The 16,087-nt window shown below is 45.1% G+C and overlaps 2 protein-coding genes and 3 pseudogenes across 9 annotated transcripts in view; 1 reads left to right on the top strand and 4 right to left on the bottom strand.

Moving 5' to 3' along the window:
- On the top strand, positions 1-12,301 carry P2RX4 (purinergic receptor P2X 4). Its single transcript, XM_066609557.1, has 12 exons — positions 1-238; positions 1,252-1,399; positions 4,242-4,313; positions 5,050-5,122; positions 6,431-6,536; positions 7,515-7,595; positions 8,121-8,262; positions 9,387-9,523; positions 10,059-10,152; positions 10,279-10,344; positions 10,441-10,536; positions 11,298-12,301. Exons 1-12 carry the CDS (start codon positions 96-98, stop codon positions 11,355-11,357), a joined length of 1,218 nt encoding a protein of 405 aa, XP_066465654.1. The 5' UTR covers positions 1-95; the 3' UTR covers positions 11,358-12,301.
- Positions 12,302-12,782: 481 nt separating this feature from the next.
- Positions 12,783-12,905, bottom strand: LOC136634555 (5S ribosomal RNA; annotated as a pseudogene).
- Positions 12,906-12,934: 29 nt separating this feature from the next.
- LOC136634956 (5S ribosomal RNA) lies at positions 12,935-13,060 on the bottom strand (annotated as a pseudogene).
- Positions 13,061-13,086: 26 nt separating this feature from the next.
- Positions 13,087-13,206, bottom strand: LOC136634618 (5S ribosomal RNA; annotated as a pseudogene).
- A 461-nt stretch (positions 13,207-13,667) lies between these two features.
- CAMKK2 (calcium/calmodulin dependent protein kinase kinase 2) overlaps positions 13,668-16,087 on the bottom strand; it is a 33,044-nt gene continuing 30,624 nt past the window's right edge. For 7 of the 8 annotated variants that reach the window (XM_066609530.1, XM_066609533.1, XM_066609531.1 and 4 more), the window contains one exon: positions 13,668-16,012. In XM_066609530.1, coding sequence (XP_066465627.1) covers positions 15,934-16,012 — 79 coding nt within the window. In that variant the 3' untranslated portion in view covers positions 13,668-15,933. The remainder of the gene's footprint in view (positions 16,013-16,087) is intronic. The other variant, XM_066609536.1, reaches the window with a different exon arrangement.

The raw sequence follows: 16,087 nt of genomic DNA, 5'->3' as shown, positions 1-16,087 counted from the left end.
AGGAAGGCAGCTGCTGATTCCAGCTTGCTGCTGAATCAGCTGCTTGGGAGGTAGTGCTCTCTCCTGCTTTCGCTTCCCAGGCTTGCTTGGAGCCCATGGCCACCCCTTGGAGAACGTGTGGGGGCTTGTATAGTTTACTTTTTGAGTATGATACCCCTCGGATTGTCTCCATCAAGAGCAGGAAAGTGGGGGTCATGAACCGCCTGGTCCAGCTGGTAATCCTGGCCTATGTGATTGGGTAAGTAGAGGCAGGAGGGAGGTGTTGTGTCTCTGTATGTGCCCCCCCACCCCTAATTTCTTGGCTGCTTTTCTACCCCTGGTGAACCAGCTGTATCCAGCTGTTGATACATTTGTTGTCCAGTGCTGTGCTCAGTTACTAGTTCATCAATGTATGTTTTGTTTTAATCTTCTGCTTTTTTTAAAATGTAGAGTATGTTTTATAGTTGACCATGCCTCACTTTTATTCTGTATTCTTGTAAGCTGCTTTGGGAAGCTCCTTTCTATTTAGAGCTGGTGCAGGTGGGGATTAAATTGTAGCCTTGGTTTATAGAAATAATGATAATCTGCCTGTAGTGTTTTGCGACAAGCAGGATGGGTCTCTGCCCCAAGGGGCTCCCAAAGGGAAAACAACAAGAGGGAATGAGGAAAGAGGGCATGACTATGTAACCCTAGATTTAGGTAGGGCTGTCATGAGATGACCTGGTGTCTGGGACAGTGTACTAGGTGAGCTCCAGATTCTTCACTTGCTTCTACTTCCTGGTTTGGATTTTGGATCCAGTTTGGGGGGGGGGGGAACCATCTGCTCCCTGAGGTGACTGTCTCCCAGATGGGCCAGAGTTAAGCTTAGTTGAAATAGGCTAAGGGGACTGAAGCATATGCCACAGTTTAATGGAGAAAGTGGCTTTCTTGCCAACCCATCTCTACCCCTTCTCATTGCTCTTTCTTGACATCTGGCCCATAATCTCGCCTAACCACCCTTATTTGTCCACAATCCCTTCCTGCCTCCAGGAAGGTAGCCCTGCATACTACGTAATTGTGTCCTTAGTTACAGGTGTTTCCTTCAACACAACTTTCACATCCAATCCCTGGAGCAGAAGAACAAGAATGGCTGAGAGTTAACTGGAGTTGGCAAGAGGCATAAAAATTTGAATGGCTGGGCTGCCCATCCCAGCAAGTTAGACCAGAATCAAGTTTCTTTCCTGTGAAAGGGAATCCTGAAATCCTCTCTTGTTGTCTTGTTCCTCCTTTCAGCTGGGTCTTTGTGTGGGAAAAAGGTTATCAAGAAATGGATTCGATAGTGAGCTCGGTGACCACAAAGGTGAAAGGTGTTGCTGTGACGAACACTTCAAATTTGGGGTTCCGGATTTGGGACGTGGCTGACTATGTGATCCCACCGCAGGTATGTTGGAGATTGATTTTCCGGTATCTCATAAGAACATAAGAACAGCCCCACTGGATCAGGCCATAGGCCCATCTAGTCCAGCTTCCTGTATCTCACAGCGGCCCACCAAATGCCCCAGGGAGCACACCAGATAGCAAGAGACCTGCAAGGCTTCCTGGGAATTGTAGTTTAAGAACATAAGAACAGCCCCACTGGATCAGGCCATAGGCCCATCTAGTCCAGCTTCCTGTATCAAACAGCTGTCTACCAAATGCCCCAGGGAGCACACCAGATAACAAGAGACCTGCAAGGCTTCCTGGGAATTGTAGTTAAGAACATAAGAACAGCCCCACTGGGTCAGGCCACAGGCCCATCTAGTCCAGCTTCCTGCATCTCACAGCGGCCCACCAAATGCCCCAGGGAGCACACCAGATAACAAGAGACCTGCAAGGCCTCCTGGGAATTGTAGTTTAAGAACATAAGAACAGCCCCACTGGATCAGGCCATAGGCCCATCTAGTCCAGCTTCCTGTATTTCACAGCGGCCCACCAAATGCCCCAGGGAGCACACCAGATAACAAGAGACCTGCAAGGCTTCCTGGGAATTGTAGTTAAGAACATAAGAACAGCCCCACTGGATCAGGCCACAGGCCCATCTAGTCCAGCTTCCTGTATCCCTGGATATGATGCTCATGTGCTGTTTGGACTTAACGGCCAACAGATGATGAAACTAAACTGGGACACTCTTAAAGTGTACCACTCGTAAAGAAGCTGGTTTTTCGTACTAGGATAAGAGCAATCTATCACAAGGCTAAGGTAAACAAAGGCTCTTAAATAAACTTTGCAAAGTGTCCTTGGTCACAGTGGTTGGTGTGTGTATGGAGTCTGGGCTTGTATCGGGAATCTAGGGGGTGGGAAAGAGTGTTTCCAACACTGGGTGTGTTTGTTTTTTGACTAGAAAATAGCAGGCAGTGACCTCGCTAGCATGTCTCTAGCATGCTTCAAGCCCAATTCATTTTAAAAAAGGCATTGAGTTCATAGAAGAGTCATGGACTCATGCGCTGCCTCCAAACGCATTCTCGGCATCACCTGGCGGGACAAAGTTCCAAACAACACAGTCCTGGAACGAGCTGGAATCCCTAGCATGTATGCACTGCTGAAACAGAGGCGCCTGCGTTGGCTCGGTCATGTCGTGAGAATGGATGATGGCCGGATCCCAAAGGATCTCCTCTATGGAGAACTCGTGCAAGGAAAGCGCCCTACAGGTAGACCACAGCTGCGATACAAGGACATCTGCAAGAGGGATCTGAAGGCCTTAGGGATGGACCTCAACAGGTGGGAAACCCTGGCCTCTGAGCGGCCCGCTTGGAGGCAGGCTGTGCAGCATGGCCTTTCCCAGTTTGAAGAGACGCTTGGCCAACAGTCTGAGGCTAAGAGGCAAAGAAGGAAGGCCCATAGCCAGGGAGACAGACCAGGGACAGACTGCACTTGCTCCCGGTGTGGAAGGGATTGTCACTCCCGAATCGGCCTTTTCAGCCACACTAGACGCTGTTCCAGAACCACCTTTCAGAGCGCGATACCAGAGTCTTTCGAGACTGAAGGTTGCCAATAGAACATGGACTCATATGCATGGAGGCCACCATGATTAATAGCTCCAAGCTCAAAAGAAAGAGGCACGGCAGGCGTGCTAGAAGCTGAAAAATATATGTGACCTACAGTGTGCTAGAAGGAGATTAACATATTGCTCTTTAGCACTGCTAGCTAGAAAACGAGCACAGCCTTTGTATCCCTCCCTCGGATATCTCTTGGCAAGGGCCAGAATGTAAGAGATCTCCTTATTTTGAGTTAGACCATTGGCTGATCAGTCCAGTATTTTCCTACTTGTCACACTGCTTCTGTTCGTGCTTTTCTCTTTTGAAGCTCCCGTAAATTAATCCTCCTCCATGCAGGTAGAGCTTGCCTCGTTGCAGGGCTTGAGGTAATTGGATGCTGATCTTTGCATTACTCTCTGGTGACCCACCAGTGAGTCGTGACCCACAGTTTGGGGACCCACTAAGCTAGTGGTTCCCAAACTTTTTAGCACTGGGGCCCACTTTTTTAAATCACACTCTATTGGCACCCACCTAGGTTTAACAGACTTCTAAAAAGGAGATCTAGAAAGGAATAATATTTATAAGTAATAATAACCAGAAAAAATACCCTCAAACGTTTATCTCCCTATATTTACACATGCTTACAAACTGCAGGAGCTGGGCTCTTTGCAGGGTAATTAAAAGCTACGGTATCTGATTTTTAAATAGTTTTAGGACTTGTATCTGATCCTTTCATCACCTTTTGGCAACCCACCAAAAATTGGGTCGCGACCCACAGTTTGGGAACCACTGCTTCTAAGCAATTGGTCTGTTCATGATGACATCTCAGCTGCTCAGCGAGGGGGCTTACAGGCAATGAGTGGTTGTGTATAATTGTGTATCAATCCATAACAGCCATTTTTCAACCACTGTGCCATGGCACACTGGTGTGCCGTGAATGGTCTGCAGGTGTGCCGCGAGAGTTTGAGGGAGGGTCATTTGTTAGTAGGACCAATGGGGATGTGAGCTCTCCATCAACAGCATGGTGTGCCTTGTTAATGGTCAAAAAACCGATTGTGTGCCTTGACAATTTTAGTACCTTGTCAGTGTGCCATGAGATGAGAGAGGTTGAAAACCACTGGTCCATAAAGTGACATTTTAATGCTGTTTGCATCTTTGCCTGCCAAATAAGCAAGGCTTTGAAGTGTTCCCTATTCTTCAGCTTGAAGCTTCAATTTGAAGCAAATTTTTTAATAAACTTTTTTCCACTGCTTCTCTTCTGTATTCTAGGGTGAGAATGCTGTATTCATTATGACAAACTTGATCATTACGTTGAATCAAACACAAGGGAAATGTGCTGAGGTAAGTTCAGTGGCAATGAGTTCCCCTGCCTCCCGGTTCTTATTTTTCTTCTCTGAAGGCAGAATAGAAAGAAGGAAATGGAGAGGGGAGTGGTAGGCTAGAGCAGGGGTGTCCAAAGTTTTTGGCAGGAGGGCCGCATCGTCTCTCTGACACTGTGTCGGGGGCAGGGGAAAAAAAATTAATTTACATTTAAAATTTGAATAAATTTACATAAGTTTACATAAATGAATATATTAAAGATGAACTTGTATGAATGAATGAAGGTCTAGCAATAGCTCAAGGCCTATAAAAGGCTTTGCACAAAGCAAGGCTGGCCTTTCCTTTGCTGCCGCTGCTGCATCACAGATGTGAAACAGCAAGCAGTGGAGGGAGTCCTCATCCCACAGCTCACGCAAGAGGTCAAACAGTTGCCCTCACGTTGAGAGCAGCTGTGTTGGGCCGGTGAGGGCTCCAGCAAGTCTGTGGAGGGCCAGAAGCTCATTGGAGACTGAGAGGTCCCTGAGGGCCGCATTGGGAGTTCTTGAGGGCCGCAAGTGGCCCCAGGGCCGGGGTTTGGGCACCCCTGGGCTAGAGCGTCCCCACTTTAGCTCACCATTCTCTTCTCCTGTGTCTTCTCCTCCTAGCAAATTTCTCTCCAAAGTACTAGCTTGCTTGGGGGGCAACCTGGCTCTGGGTTGGAGGGTTTACTAAGCTTCCCCTTATGGCTGCTTGTACACTTGCTCTTCCTTCTCTCTAGTTCCCGGATAGTACTACGAAGTGCCATTCTGATGGGGACTGTGTGAAAGGATACATTGGCACTCACAGCAATGGTATGAATCTTCTTACAGTGTTCTTCAGCTTTTTACATTACAAACTATGTGATTTTTGCAGACACTCTTTCTCTCCCCTGCCCTCCTCCCCGGTTAATGGAAAGCAAGCCTCAGCCCTAACCTCTGCCCTGATGAGGGATTATCTTGGCTATGTGGAAGCTGCTCATACTGAATCAGACACTTGGTCTGTCTAGGTTTAGGGGTCCGGCCCAGCCCTACCGAAAGAAGCCCAAGAACGAAGATGCCTGGGGCCTTCTGCATGCCAAGTATCTGTGGAGCACTAAACTATGACCTACCTTGCCGTGGTGGTGTTAACTCCAAGGCCTAATCTACACATTTTATTTAACTATTTAACAATTTCTCCTGCCCTTTAGCTAGCAAGGAGCACCCTCAGGGTGGCTGCCATCGATTAACAAATGCCAAGACAATAATAAAATCACCCAAAGTTGTTGTTGGCAACCTTCAGTCTTGAAAGACTCTGGTATCGCGCTCTGAATGGTGGTTCTGGAGCAGCGTCTAGTGTGGCTGAAAAGGCCAATTCGGGAGTGACAATCCCTTCCACACCAGGAGCAAGTGCAGTCTGTCCCTGGTCTGTCTCCCCGGCTATGGGCCTTCCTTCTTTGCCTCTTTGCCTCAGACTGCTGACCAAGTGTCTCCTCAAACTGGGAAAGGCCATGCTGCACAGCCTGCCTCCAAGCAGGACGCTCAGGGGCCAGGGTTTCCCACCTGTTGAGGTCCACTCCTAAGGCCTTCAGATCCCTCTTGCAGATGTCCTTGTACCGCAGCTGTGGTCTACCTGTAGGGCGCTTTCCTTGCACGAGTTCTCCATAGAGGAGATCCTTTGGGTTCCGGCCATCATCCATTCTCACGACATGACCGAGCCAACCCAAAGTAACTTGGTAGATATCTTGAAACGATCCATAGCAGCAGTCCCTAAGTAGCTGAGCTGAGAGATCAGCTGAAAAACAGTGGGAGACCAAATGTATAGGGGTGGTGCTGTTGATATGCTGATGATGGAGCCAAAAGGGCTTCCAAGGGAAGGGAGTTTCCAATCCTGTAAATGGAAGGGTTCCATCATGTGCCTTTCTCCCCACAGTGTTCTTTAGAAAAAGCAGGGCATGTTCATATGGGGAGAGATGGTGCTTTTAATAACCTGGATCCAGGATACTTAAGGTTATAACCTCTTGAATTGATCCTGGAAATCCTTCGGTAACCAAGCAAGATGGTACCAAATGGGACTTTGGGGCATATCCCTGAGGGATTGACTAAGTGGTGGTGGTTCCTGATGGCCTTTCCTTGTCCTTTCAGGTGTTCAGACTGGGAGATGCATACCATATGGTCCCAAAAACTCCACCATCAAAACCTGTGAGATCTTTGCCTGGTGCCCTGTCGAAAATGATGAGAAGGTGCCCAAGTGAGTGTTTCTCGACAAATAAAGAATAATAATAATAATAATAATAATAGGTATTTATATACCACCTTTCTTGGTCTTTATTCAAGACTTTATTCAAGGCGGTTTACATAGGCAGGCTTTATTTAAATCCCTTATTAAATAGGAATTTTTACAATTTGAAAGAAGGTTCTTTCTTTCAAGAACCACTACATTCAAGGTGTTTCATTCCGATCTGGCTTCACATTCTGGCCTCCATCCTCCCACGCTCAGAGCAGATGGAATAGCTCGGCTTCAGCTTGTCAGCTGCTTCAAGGTCGCACGGTGCTGGTGGCCTTGAACTGGCGACCTTGTGGATGTTATCTTCAGGCAGACGGAGGCTCTACCCTCTAGACCAGACCTCCTGCCCAAATAGTTCCCAAATAGGTCTGGCTGTGAGGAAGTGTCTGTTGAAGATTCGCGTTCCTAGTGGCTCATCTGGAATGTTGACAGTGTGTACCAGTTAAGCATGATATTCCTTACTGGCAACCTACAGTGGCCAACCTCTGTGCCTACTCCCAGTTGAAAATCAGAAACTGCCTTTTGCTGAGTCAGGCTAATGGTCTGTGTAACTCAGTATTGTCAGCACAAACTGGCAGCATCTCTCCAGGGTGTCGGCCAGGAATTTTCCCCTGCCTTACCTGGAGATGCTGGAGTTGTACCTTTTGATTTTCTGCATGCAAATATGACCTACCACTGAGCCTTGATAGTGGAATTTTAGCAGTATGGTGTGGCTGGAGTTTTGACCCATCAGTAGAGGTGTTTGAAAATGGTGTTATTCACTTAGAAATAAGCCCATTGTATTCTGTGAGACTTGCCAGAAACAAACATCCCTATGCCATCACCGTCTGTCCGGTCAAAGTGGGCTTGTCAAAGGAGCCATTGACACAGAGCTGCAAGGCATTGAGTGAGATCAAATTATGTCCCACTAAAATCAGTTTTTTTCTCTTCAATCACCTCTAGACCAGCTTTCCTAAAGGATGCTGAGAATTTCACCCTTCTGGTAAAGAATAACATCTGGTACCCCAAGTTCAACTTCACAAAGTAAGTCTGTTTCATCCAAACCACCAACTTCTTGGACACGGAAGGGGATGTCTCCAGGGGTCTCTGGAGTGCTCATCAATTAATCAGTAGGAGGAAGTGCAAATTTGGGAACTGATTTCCCTGATGTGTAATTATGTTGTGGAGCTCTGCTGGCAAGCGCTGAGATGATTGGGTGAAAATGGAAGAGGCATCTGGGGTAGAGAAGAGACTGGCGTGAAGGAGGGGAGAGTGTGGACAACACTGGATACTGGAGTGGGTGAGCCGAATGAATAGCTCTGGGTTTACCTAACTGCTGAGTGAGTGAGACTAAACTTCTTAAAACTTACATAATTTTCTACATTAAAGAAACGGCCATGTGGCAAAGTGGAAATTAGAATGTGGTCATTATCTACCATATTTTATCTTGTCTGTTCCTCCTTACAGCTTGCTTGATTTTAGGGGAGGCTGTATGTGTAAGCATTTGGTTCAATTCCTGGAGGGCTATGTTCAGCAAACCTAACCCCCAAATCTCTTTCCTCCCCCCAGGCGAAACATTCTCCCCACCATCAATAAAACCCATCTCCAGAAGTGCTCATACAATGCCACAACGGACCCCTTTTGCCCGATTTTCCGTCTCCGTGATATGGTTGAAGCAGCGGGGCAGAACTTCCAAGAGATGGCGGTTGAGGTTGGTTAAAATATGCGGCAGGAGGATACAACCGAAATCGTAGAGCAGCTGATTAATCAATACCCCATCCTTCCTCCGAAGTGCTGAGAACAGTATTTCAGCTAATTTTTAATTCATTTTGTTTTTTAAAAAAAACCTCTTTCCAAAAGATACATGTAGACAAAACTTTACATTTAACTTATGCCTCTTATCTATGTAAAACCTGCATGGTGAGAATTGGTGTACAATGAGAGCTAGAAGCTTGGCACGCCTCTACGCCCCCCTGCAGACCAGTTGCTAAGTAAAGCCAGTTCTAAGCAGCATTCTTTTGGGCAGCTGTACTGCAAGAGTGCTCTCGTCCCTGCTAAATGCCTGCCTCCAGCACCTTCCCTTTGGTAGCCAAAGTACTTGCATAACACTGCTGTTTGTCAAGCACTCCTTGTTAAGGTGGACGCTGATCCACTGAGCAAATATTTAACTTTTCCCATGTTTGGCTTGCTGTCTTCTTGTGATCAAGGCTTCTTTCTTTTTTATTCTTGGAAGCAATTGATGTTTGCAGTCCTTTTGTCGCTTCCTTTTCTCATACGCTCTTTCTGCAAATTTCAGTCTCTAACAGTGTGGCTAGAAAGTGTGAACCAGGGATGCAAACCCCACGGTATACCTCTATGGAAGCGGCAATCTTTCAGTGTCGGCCTGCAATCTCTAATACGGAAAGAGTGGTCGTGATCAGCCTTACAGGTCACTTGATAAGGCAAATTGGTTGCTATGCAAAAAAGAAATACTTGTTTGTCCAACCTTGTGAGGCAGTGCTAGGATTGTTCTGCATGTTTCTTTGATGGTTAAGGGTCTTTGTTCTTTATGGTGCTATCCATGCACTAGGTTCTCTAAACAGTGAAATAGACTAGTTCTCAGCACCCAAACAGCAAGGAATCTCCACTTCAAGGAAAGCTAGAAAACTTATCTCTGTCTCTGAGTGGAATTGGGTTGTCAGGGATATGTTGCCTACTGCGGTACTTTGTGTATGAAACTCAGTGCATGCCCCGTTGCAAAAGCCTAGCAATCTTCTCTGCAGGAAGACTGAAGAGCGTTGATTTACAAGGGCTGATTTGAGCCGGAATGCAGTGCATGGTTTTGTGTTTGCACAGGGTGGTGTGATGGGGCTGCAGATCAACTGGAACTGCGACCTGGACAAAGCTGCTTCTCTCTGTGTGCCAAAGTACACCTTCCGGCGCATTGACAACAAGGATTCTGCCCGCACGGTGGCTCCAGGGTACAACTTCAGGTAAAGGTGATTGCCGTGACTAAATATTATGGACCTTCCACGTTTCAGTGGCTGGCTTATTTTTAGAACCCTTGCTGTGCATGTACTTTATGTATGAAACTACAAGAGGAAATCCCTTCCCCGAGGAAACTGCAATCTAATATTCAACACAGGGAAGATAGAGGAAGATGTGGGCTTATGCTTTGCAAGCAAATGGTCCCAACAGCCCCACAATCTCTTGGTAGGATAACTGGTAATAGCTGATAAGCTATTGTGTATGCCTTCCAGGGCAAGACCCAACAGCTCTGGTTCAGTGAACTGTGTGTACCCTACAACATGTCCCACAATCTTCTGCATCAGTGCAGTAGTTCCATGTCAGGCACTTAGGAAGAGGGTCTTTAGCCAACCGGTAGATGTGGAAGGGGGCTTCCAAAGGTACAAAACTTGAAAGCCACCTATTGACACACTTCTGTGTTGCTTAGTGATGTGCTTTGCCTGCAGTTTGTCACAAGTGGCCTACCTTATAACCTGCTGATCTGAGCTTCTTTCTCTTCAGATTTGCAAAATATTACAAGACCCCGTATGGTGCAGACTTCCGGACGCTCATTAAGGCCTATGGCATCCGCTTTGATATCATGGTGTTTGGAAAGGTAGCATCTTTTGCCAGTAATGTAACTTGGTGGTGCTTGCTGCATCTGAATGTTCTGTGCACTATTAATGAAAGGCTTTTGCAGAATACCTGTGGATAATTTGAGTACATCTGTGTCTGTCCACAGGCAGGAAAATTTGATATAATTCCTACAATGATTAACATTGGATCTGGCTTAGCCCTATTAGGCGTGGTAAGAACTTTCTCTATCTGTTAATTTTAACATGAGGCCAGCATGGCCTTCTGTGATTAAAAGAATAAAATTCTTCTCTCTTTCCATCTTGACTAGGCAACTGTTCTGTGTGATATAATTGTCTTGTATTGCATGAAGAAAAGATATTACTACAGGGAAAAGAAGTACAAATATGTTGAAGACTATGAATTGGTAAGTTGGTACCCCTTTCAAATACTTGATGTTTTGCTTCAAAAGCTATTCATTTTTTTAAAGAGAATTCCTTTTGGGGAGTCTTCATGTTTTGTTTGCTCTCCTCAATAACTGAAAGGAAAATCAAGAAGTCCTATGCATATGTAAGTTTAATTATCTATATAAGCAAGCAAAATAATTGAGGAACTTCCTGCTTTGAGGCTGGGTACTTTGGCTGCCGTCCTAGTCACAAAGTCTCACCTGAGTATAGTGGGACTTGCTTCTGAATAAATAGGATTATCCTGTTGATTATAATCCTGTTGATCATCCTGTTGATGGTTGAGTTCGTAATTTGCAAGCTTGCATGCTTCCAAGATCCTAGACCTGATTTACCTTGGACAAAGCAAAGTAGCAGAGCTTTGGGGGGAAATTCACTTTGATTTCTACAAAGTGAAGATATTTTGAAGTTTAAAAAAAAAAAAAGCATAGCTGGCTGGACAAAAGCAAAACATTCTACAGACAATTCAATTTGCTGTGCACTTTGAAACATAATTCAGGTTTTGTTTTTTCCCCAACTTATTTGCAAAGTCCTGTGTTGCAAGACCTCAAATGTGCTGCTTTGGTTGAATAAGCTCAGCTCCTATATACAGCATTATTTCAGGAAATTTTACTCAAGATGTTGTTGGCCAGACCGAAGGCAAGTTTGAGAGATAACTGGGACTCAACACAAGATCTTTGTGTTGCTATACTGACCTCTCTCTCTCTCTCCTTCTCTCTCTAAGGGAGGCAATGAAGCCTATGGTTCTCGGTCAGAAAATCAGGCATATAGTGAAGAACAGTGACCACTGTGGAGAAAGATGCATTTCATTTCACTTCGTAAAACCTGACCAACATTGCTCCTCTCAGGACCTTGATCAAGCAATTGTGCTTTTCTAACTTGTGGAAGAAAATAAAATATTCTGCCTTCCAGTAAGGGTGAACTCTGTTAAGTTTGCTCCTGCAACTTTGATGCCTTGAGAAAGTCCGGAGCACTGGTGCAATGGAACTGTGATGGTTTGGGATATCCTGTAATAACTTGTTAACACTTTCTGTGAAAGTTGGGATCTGTAGTGCCCCAGGGGTCTGGAGATGCTCTAAAGTGTGTCTGTGGATGGCACATTGCATGCACTAAGGCCAGTAAATGAGTGTGGAGGGGATTGTTCCTTAAACATTTCTAGAAGCATCCATCTGCCTTCTGGGTAGCTATGCTTTTTGCCACACCAGATCTTTTTCAGCCTTCGTTGAAACCCCCCCCCCAGTCATTTCTGCAGTCATTCTGCTTCCCTCCCTCCCTGTGGAGCCAGGCACAGAGCTGGTGTAAGCAAGTTCATTCTTGGTAGATGTCGCTAGTCTGGGCAAGTTGTGAATGTGGTTCTCCCTTCCATGTCCCCCACCATCCTAAGCATCCTTGTATTGTTATCAGAACTACAACTCCCAGAACTACAACTCCCAGAATTTCTAGGGAGGCACGGCTCCATGACTCTTTGAACTAGCTAAGCACCTCATCTCTCCTTCCTCCCCACAACCTCTTTTTGCACCTTCTGGAATGTGGCTTTATTTCCTAATGAAGTAACGAGTTGGTACCTGCACTTTTTTTCTTGCCAGAGAATGAGAGCCAAAAAAGTTTACTCTGTATTTAAATGTTGTGCACAATAAAATAATTCTACTTGACAGACCAAATAAAGACTGTGGGAACCTTATTATATTTTTTACTTTCTCCCTCATGTATCATGTATTGACAGGCTGGCTGGCGTTCTTGCTTCTTATATGAAAATCCACGGGGTTTGTTTGTTTTTAGATTTTCGAATTATTGTAAATTGTTTTTAATGATTGTTTTTAATGTTGTATTTTTTAAAGTGTTTGTAAGCTGCTTGTGTGCGCGTTGGGCAAAAAGGCGGGTTATAAATTAATAAAATAATCATAATCATAATCACAGTGACATGGGTAGGTTGGAGTGTACCTTGGCCAAGTATTCTGACAGCCTTGTGTATAGAAGTTGTAGCTGTTGCAGGAGGACTAGTTGTATGGAAGCAGCAGAATGATTGGCAAGCTTCAGTATCGAAAGACTATGGTAGAAGCCTACAGCACCCGGTATTCCCAGGCGGTCTCCCATCCAAGCACTAACCAGGCCTGACCCTGCTTAGCTTCCGAGATCAGACAAGAGCAGGAGATCGTGTTCAGTATAGGGAGATGGTTGGCAGCCTTCAGTCTCAAAAGACTATGGTAGAAGCCTACAGCACCCGGTATTCCCAGGCGGTCTCCCATCCAAGTACTAACCAGGCCTGACCCTGCTTAGCTTCCGAGATCAGACGAGATCGGGAGATAGTGTTCAGTATAGGGAGATGGTTGGCAAGCTTCAGTCTCGAAAGACTATGGTATAAGCCTACAGCACCCGGTATTCCCAGGCGGTCTCCCATCCAAGTACTAACCAGGCCTGACCCTGCTTAGCTTCCGAGATCAGACGAGATCGGGAGATAGTGTTCCGTATAGGGAGATGGCTGGCAACCTTCAGTCTGGAAAGACTATGGTACAAGCCTACAGCACCCGGTATTCCCAGGCAGTCTCCCATCCAAGTACTAACCAGGCCTGACCCTGCTTAGCTTCCAAGATCAGACAAGATTGGGCATGTGCAGGGTAACAGTTGCTGTCAGAATCCTGTGCTAAAATCTAGGTACCACTTCAGCTTACAAATAGCAAAGGTGCATAATTAAAGGGTTCCTGGGTTTTAAAAAAAGCCTTGCTCTTTTTCCCCTTTGAACACATTGTTCTATTGCTGATGGTTTCTTTAAACTTAAGCTGCTTTCCATACATTTAATGTAAAAGGCACAGTATACATACAGCATAGAGTAGCCTGGCTGTTGGATCAGACCAAAGGCTCAGCTAGTTCAGCATTCCATTTTTAAAGACTTGCCAACTAATATCCAATGGGAGGTCCACATCCAGGAGACAAAGGGATGTGGCCGCTTGGAGGATAACCTTCCGGCCTTTAATGCCATGACCAAATTGGTTTCTTCCCCCCACCACCGCAGCGCCTAGCAGAAGTGGGATGTCCTGCAACTTAGAGATTAAGAGTACTCCTCAAGTAATGCTTGAAAAACCACAGGAGTCACAGGTAAGTCATTGCCCTCACTTTTTATTTCAACGTGAACATAGAAACCTTTCTGCAAAGACATCTACCAATTTCTCCTGGGGTCTGTATATATAATTTATTTTAAAAAAAGGTAACTGAAGTGATAAATACATCATGTTTAAACACCTGATAAATGCCAACTGCATAGTAGAAAGGAATAGGGGCTAAAATACAAGCCTTGGGCTTTGTCAAGGTTATAAAAATTGGCAATATTACAGCGCTCTGGAGGAAATACTGGACTGATTTATGATTCAGGAGCTGCAAGCATTTAGCATTAGTATCTAGCATTAAAAAGAGCATGATTGTTAGAATTCATGCACCTTTCTTTTAACAAGGGATGCCCTCCAAGGCTGGAGGTACCCCAACGGGGAGCTTCAGACCCAGGTGGTCTCACCCATTGCCACTGTGGCTTTGCTGTGTAAACTGAAAGCTGGGGTTGCTTTGAGGAAGGGATGAGTTGAGGAAACGAGGTTCTTGCCCACTGAAAGCCCAAATGCAAGTACATTAATTTCACTACACCTGCAGTACTAGATGACAAAATAAATAGCATAAGGAGGGAACGGAATAACTTGGCGTTACTATACTGAAGTTACTACTTCCAACAAGTCATGCATTTTAGGAACATATTTATCTTCCATTTGATTAGCCTAATATACACGCCCCTCTGTATCTCAACATAGAGAAGCTTCATTTAAAACTAGCAAGAAAACAAAGAGGGGGCAAAAGAATACTGAAGCAAATTCCATCTAGGCCAAGAAGATGCTTCAATGTCATGGGTAAGCAGCATGTTTAGACATTGCACGGCCTAATTGTCCTAGAACTTTACCACTTCCCCAGCGCAGAGTATGGGTGGAAAAGATATCGTTGAAATCTCTGTCTGAAACTCCCTGTCCAGGGACAGCCAGCTTGTCAAGTAAAAAGATTCTTGACGTGCTGACTTTTTCCAAGTAGGGAGTAGTCTGAACATTCAAAAAGGGCAATTTCCACAGCGATGCTTCTAAAAGTGCAGATTTTACCAATATTACAAAGCTATTCTGGTTTTGAACAGAGGCCAGAAGAAGGAGAGAAGGTGAGGTTAGCACTTAAAAGTTTTCTCCCAATCTGGCTAATTCGTTACAAGAGGATTCCCCTGCTAGTGTCTAATCATGTATAGGAATATGTAAGGTTGGTCCCACTGAAAAAATAGGAAAAGGTTTTGGATAAGAAAATAGGAAATTGCTATTAGGGTTTAGAGGCTGACCGGAATATTTGTTAGCAATGCAAGCTCTATGTTTTGATAAAGTCCCTTGTAGCCCATCAAAAACTGCAGAAGCTGTTTAAGTTATTTAAAATGTATTAAACCATAGAGTATACCCGGAAGTGTTTGGATTATGGTTTTTGCTTGCTTTAAAAAAAATACCCTGAATTTTGTACATACCCATATAGACACAGATCAAGTAATATAAGCAATATATTCTAGTTCATGCTTTATCAGCCAGACAGAATATCCTATTCACCCAGCAATGGGAGTTTTCAGTTTTGTGCTTCAAATAAGATCAGATTGGAACACCCAAAACCCAATGACACACGTTGCTTTTAAAGTTTCAAGCACGGTCCTCTCCCGGCCTCCTGCAAATCAATCCCAGCCACTCTCAAGCAAAGCTGCTGGTTATCTACTCACCCAAAAAAAAATCAAGGGTTTATCCCTCCCCCCCCCAAAATTCCCTTGATGTGACGTCTTTCATTTGGTGCCATGCAGTGAAAAGCGTCCATATAAAAACATTCTTAAAACACCAAAGCAAGAAAAGATGCATGTGCTGGTAGGCTGCAACTTCTCACTCTTTCCTCCCACCCCACCCCCACCTTGGCAGAAAGCATCATGCTCATTTGCTTTTAATAATTTTTTTAAAAAATATGAACCACAGTCTCTGAACTATCCTGGCCTGGAAGCTGGTTGTTTAAATTCTTTTTTGGTTGCTTCTTGCCAAGCTCGGCCTCATAACATAACATTGCTCGGGTCCAATGATGTCTACTGGGAGGCCTGTTTTGTGTTCTCTGTGATGTCCGAAACTAGCCAAAGATGGATGCTGTTTATGACAAACGAACAGAGTCTTGCACAGAATGCTGTGGGGAAGCTCTGCCTTCAGACATCTATATGGTTATTACCAGTGTCATGGAAGGTTGGTCCGTTGGACAGGCTCTGACATGTCCTCCCTCTGCAGATGCATGCGTGGGATGAGCTGGTGTATCCCAACCCAGTAGGGCAGGCTTCAGGAAAGCAGTTCGTCCTCGTCTACGTTTGGCAGGTCATTGACGCTCTTAAGGTTGTCTTCGCTCCCTTGCTTCCTGCTTTTAAATGAAACAAAGGCTGTTAAACCAGAGGTTTAAAACACAGGGAAAGAGATTGATATTTGTTCCCAACAC

Source organism: Tiliqua scincoides, chromosome 14, assembly GCF_035046505.1.
Source record: "Tiliqua scincoides isolate rTilSci1 chromosome 14, rTilSci1.hap2, whole genome shotgun sequence".
Classification (NCBI taxonomy): Eukaryota; Metazoa; Chordata; class Lepidosauria; order Squamata; family Scincidae; genus Tiliqua; species Tiliqua scincoides.
This window is presented reverse-complemented; position numbering and strand designations above follow the sequence as displayed.

Coding starts and splice junctions, on each gene's coding strand:
- P2RX4 (XM_066609557.1), top strand. CDS start 96: ATGGCCACCCCTTGGAGAACGTGTGGGGGCTTGTATAGTTTACTTTTT. Junction 1,400..4,241: donor ACTATGTGATCCCACCGCAG/GTATGTTGGAGA, acceptor TCTGTATTCTAG/GGTGAGAATGCTGTATTCAT. Junction 7,596..8,120: donor CCCAAGTTCAACTTCACAAA/GTAAGTCTGTTT, acceptor TCCTCCCCCCAG/GCGAAACATTCTCCCCACCA.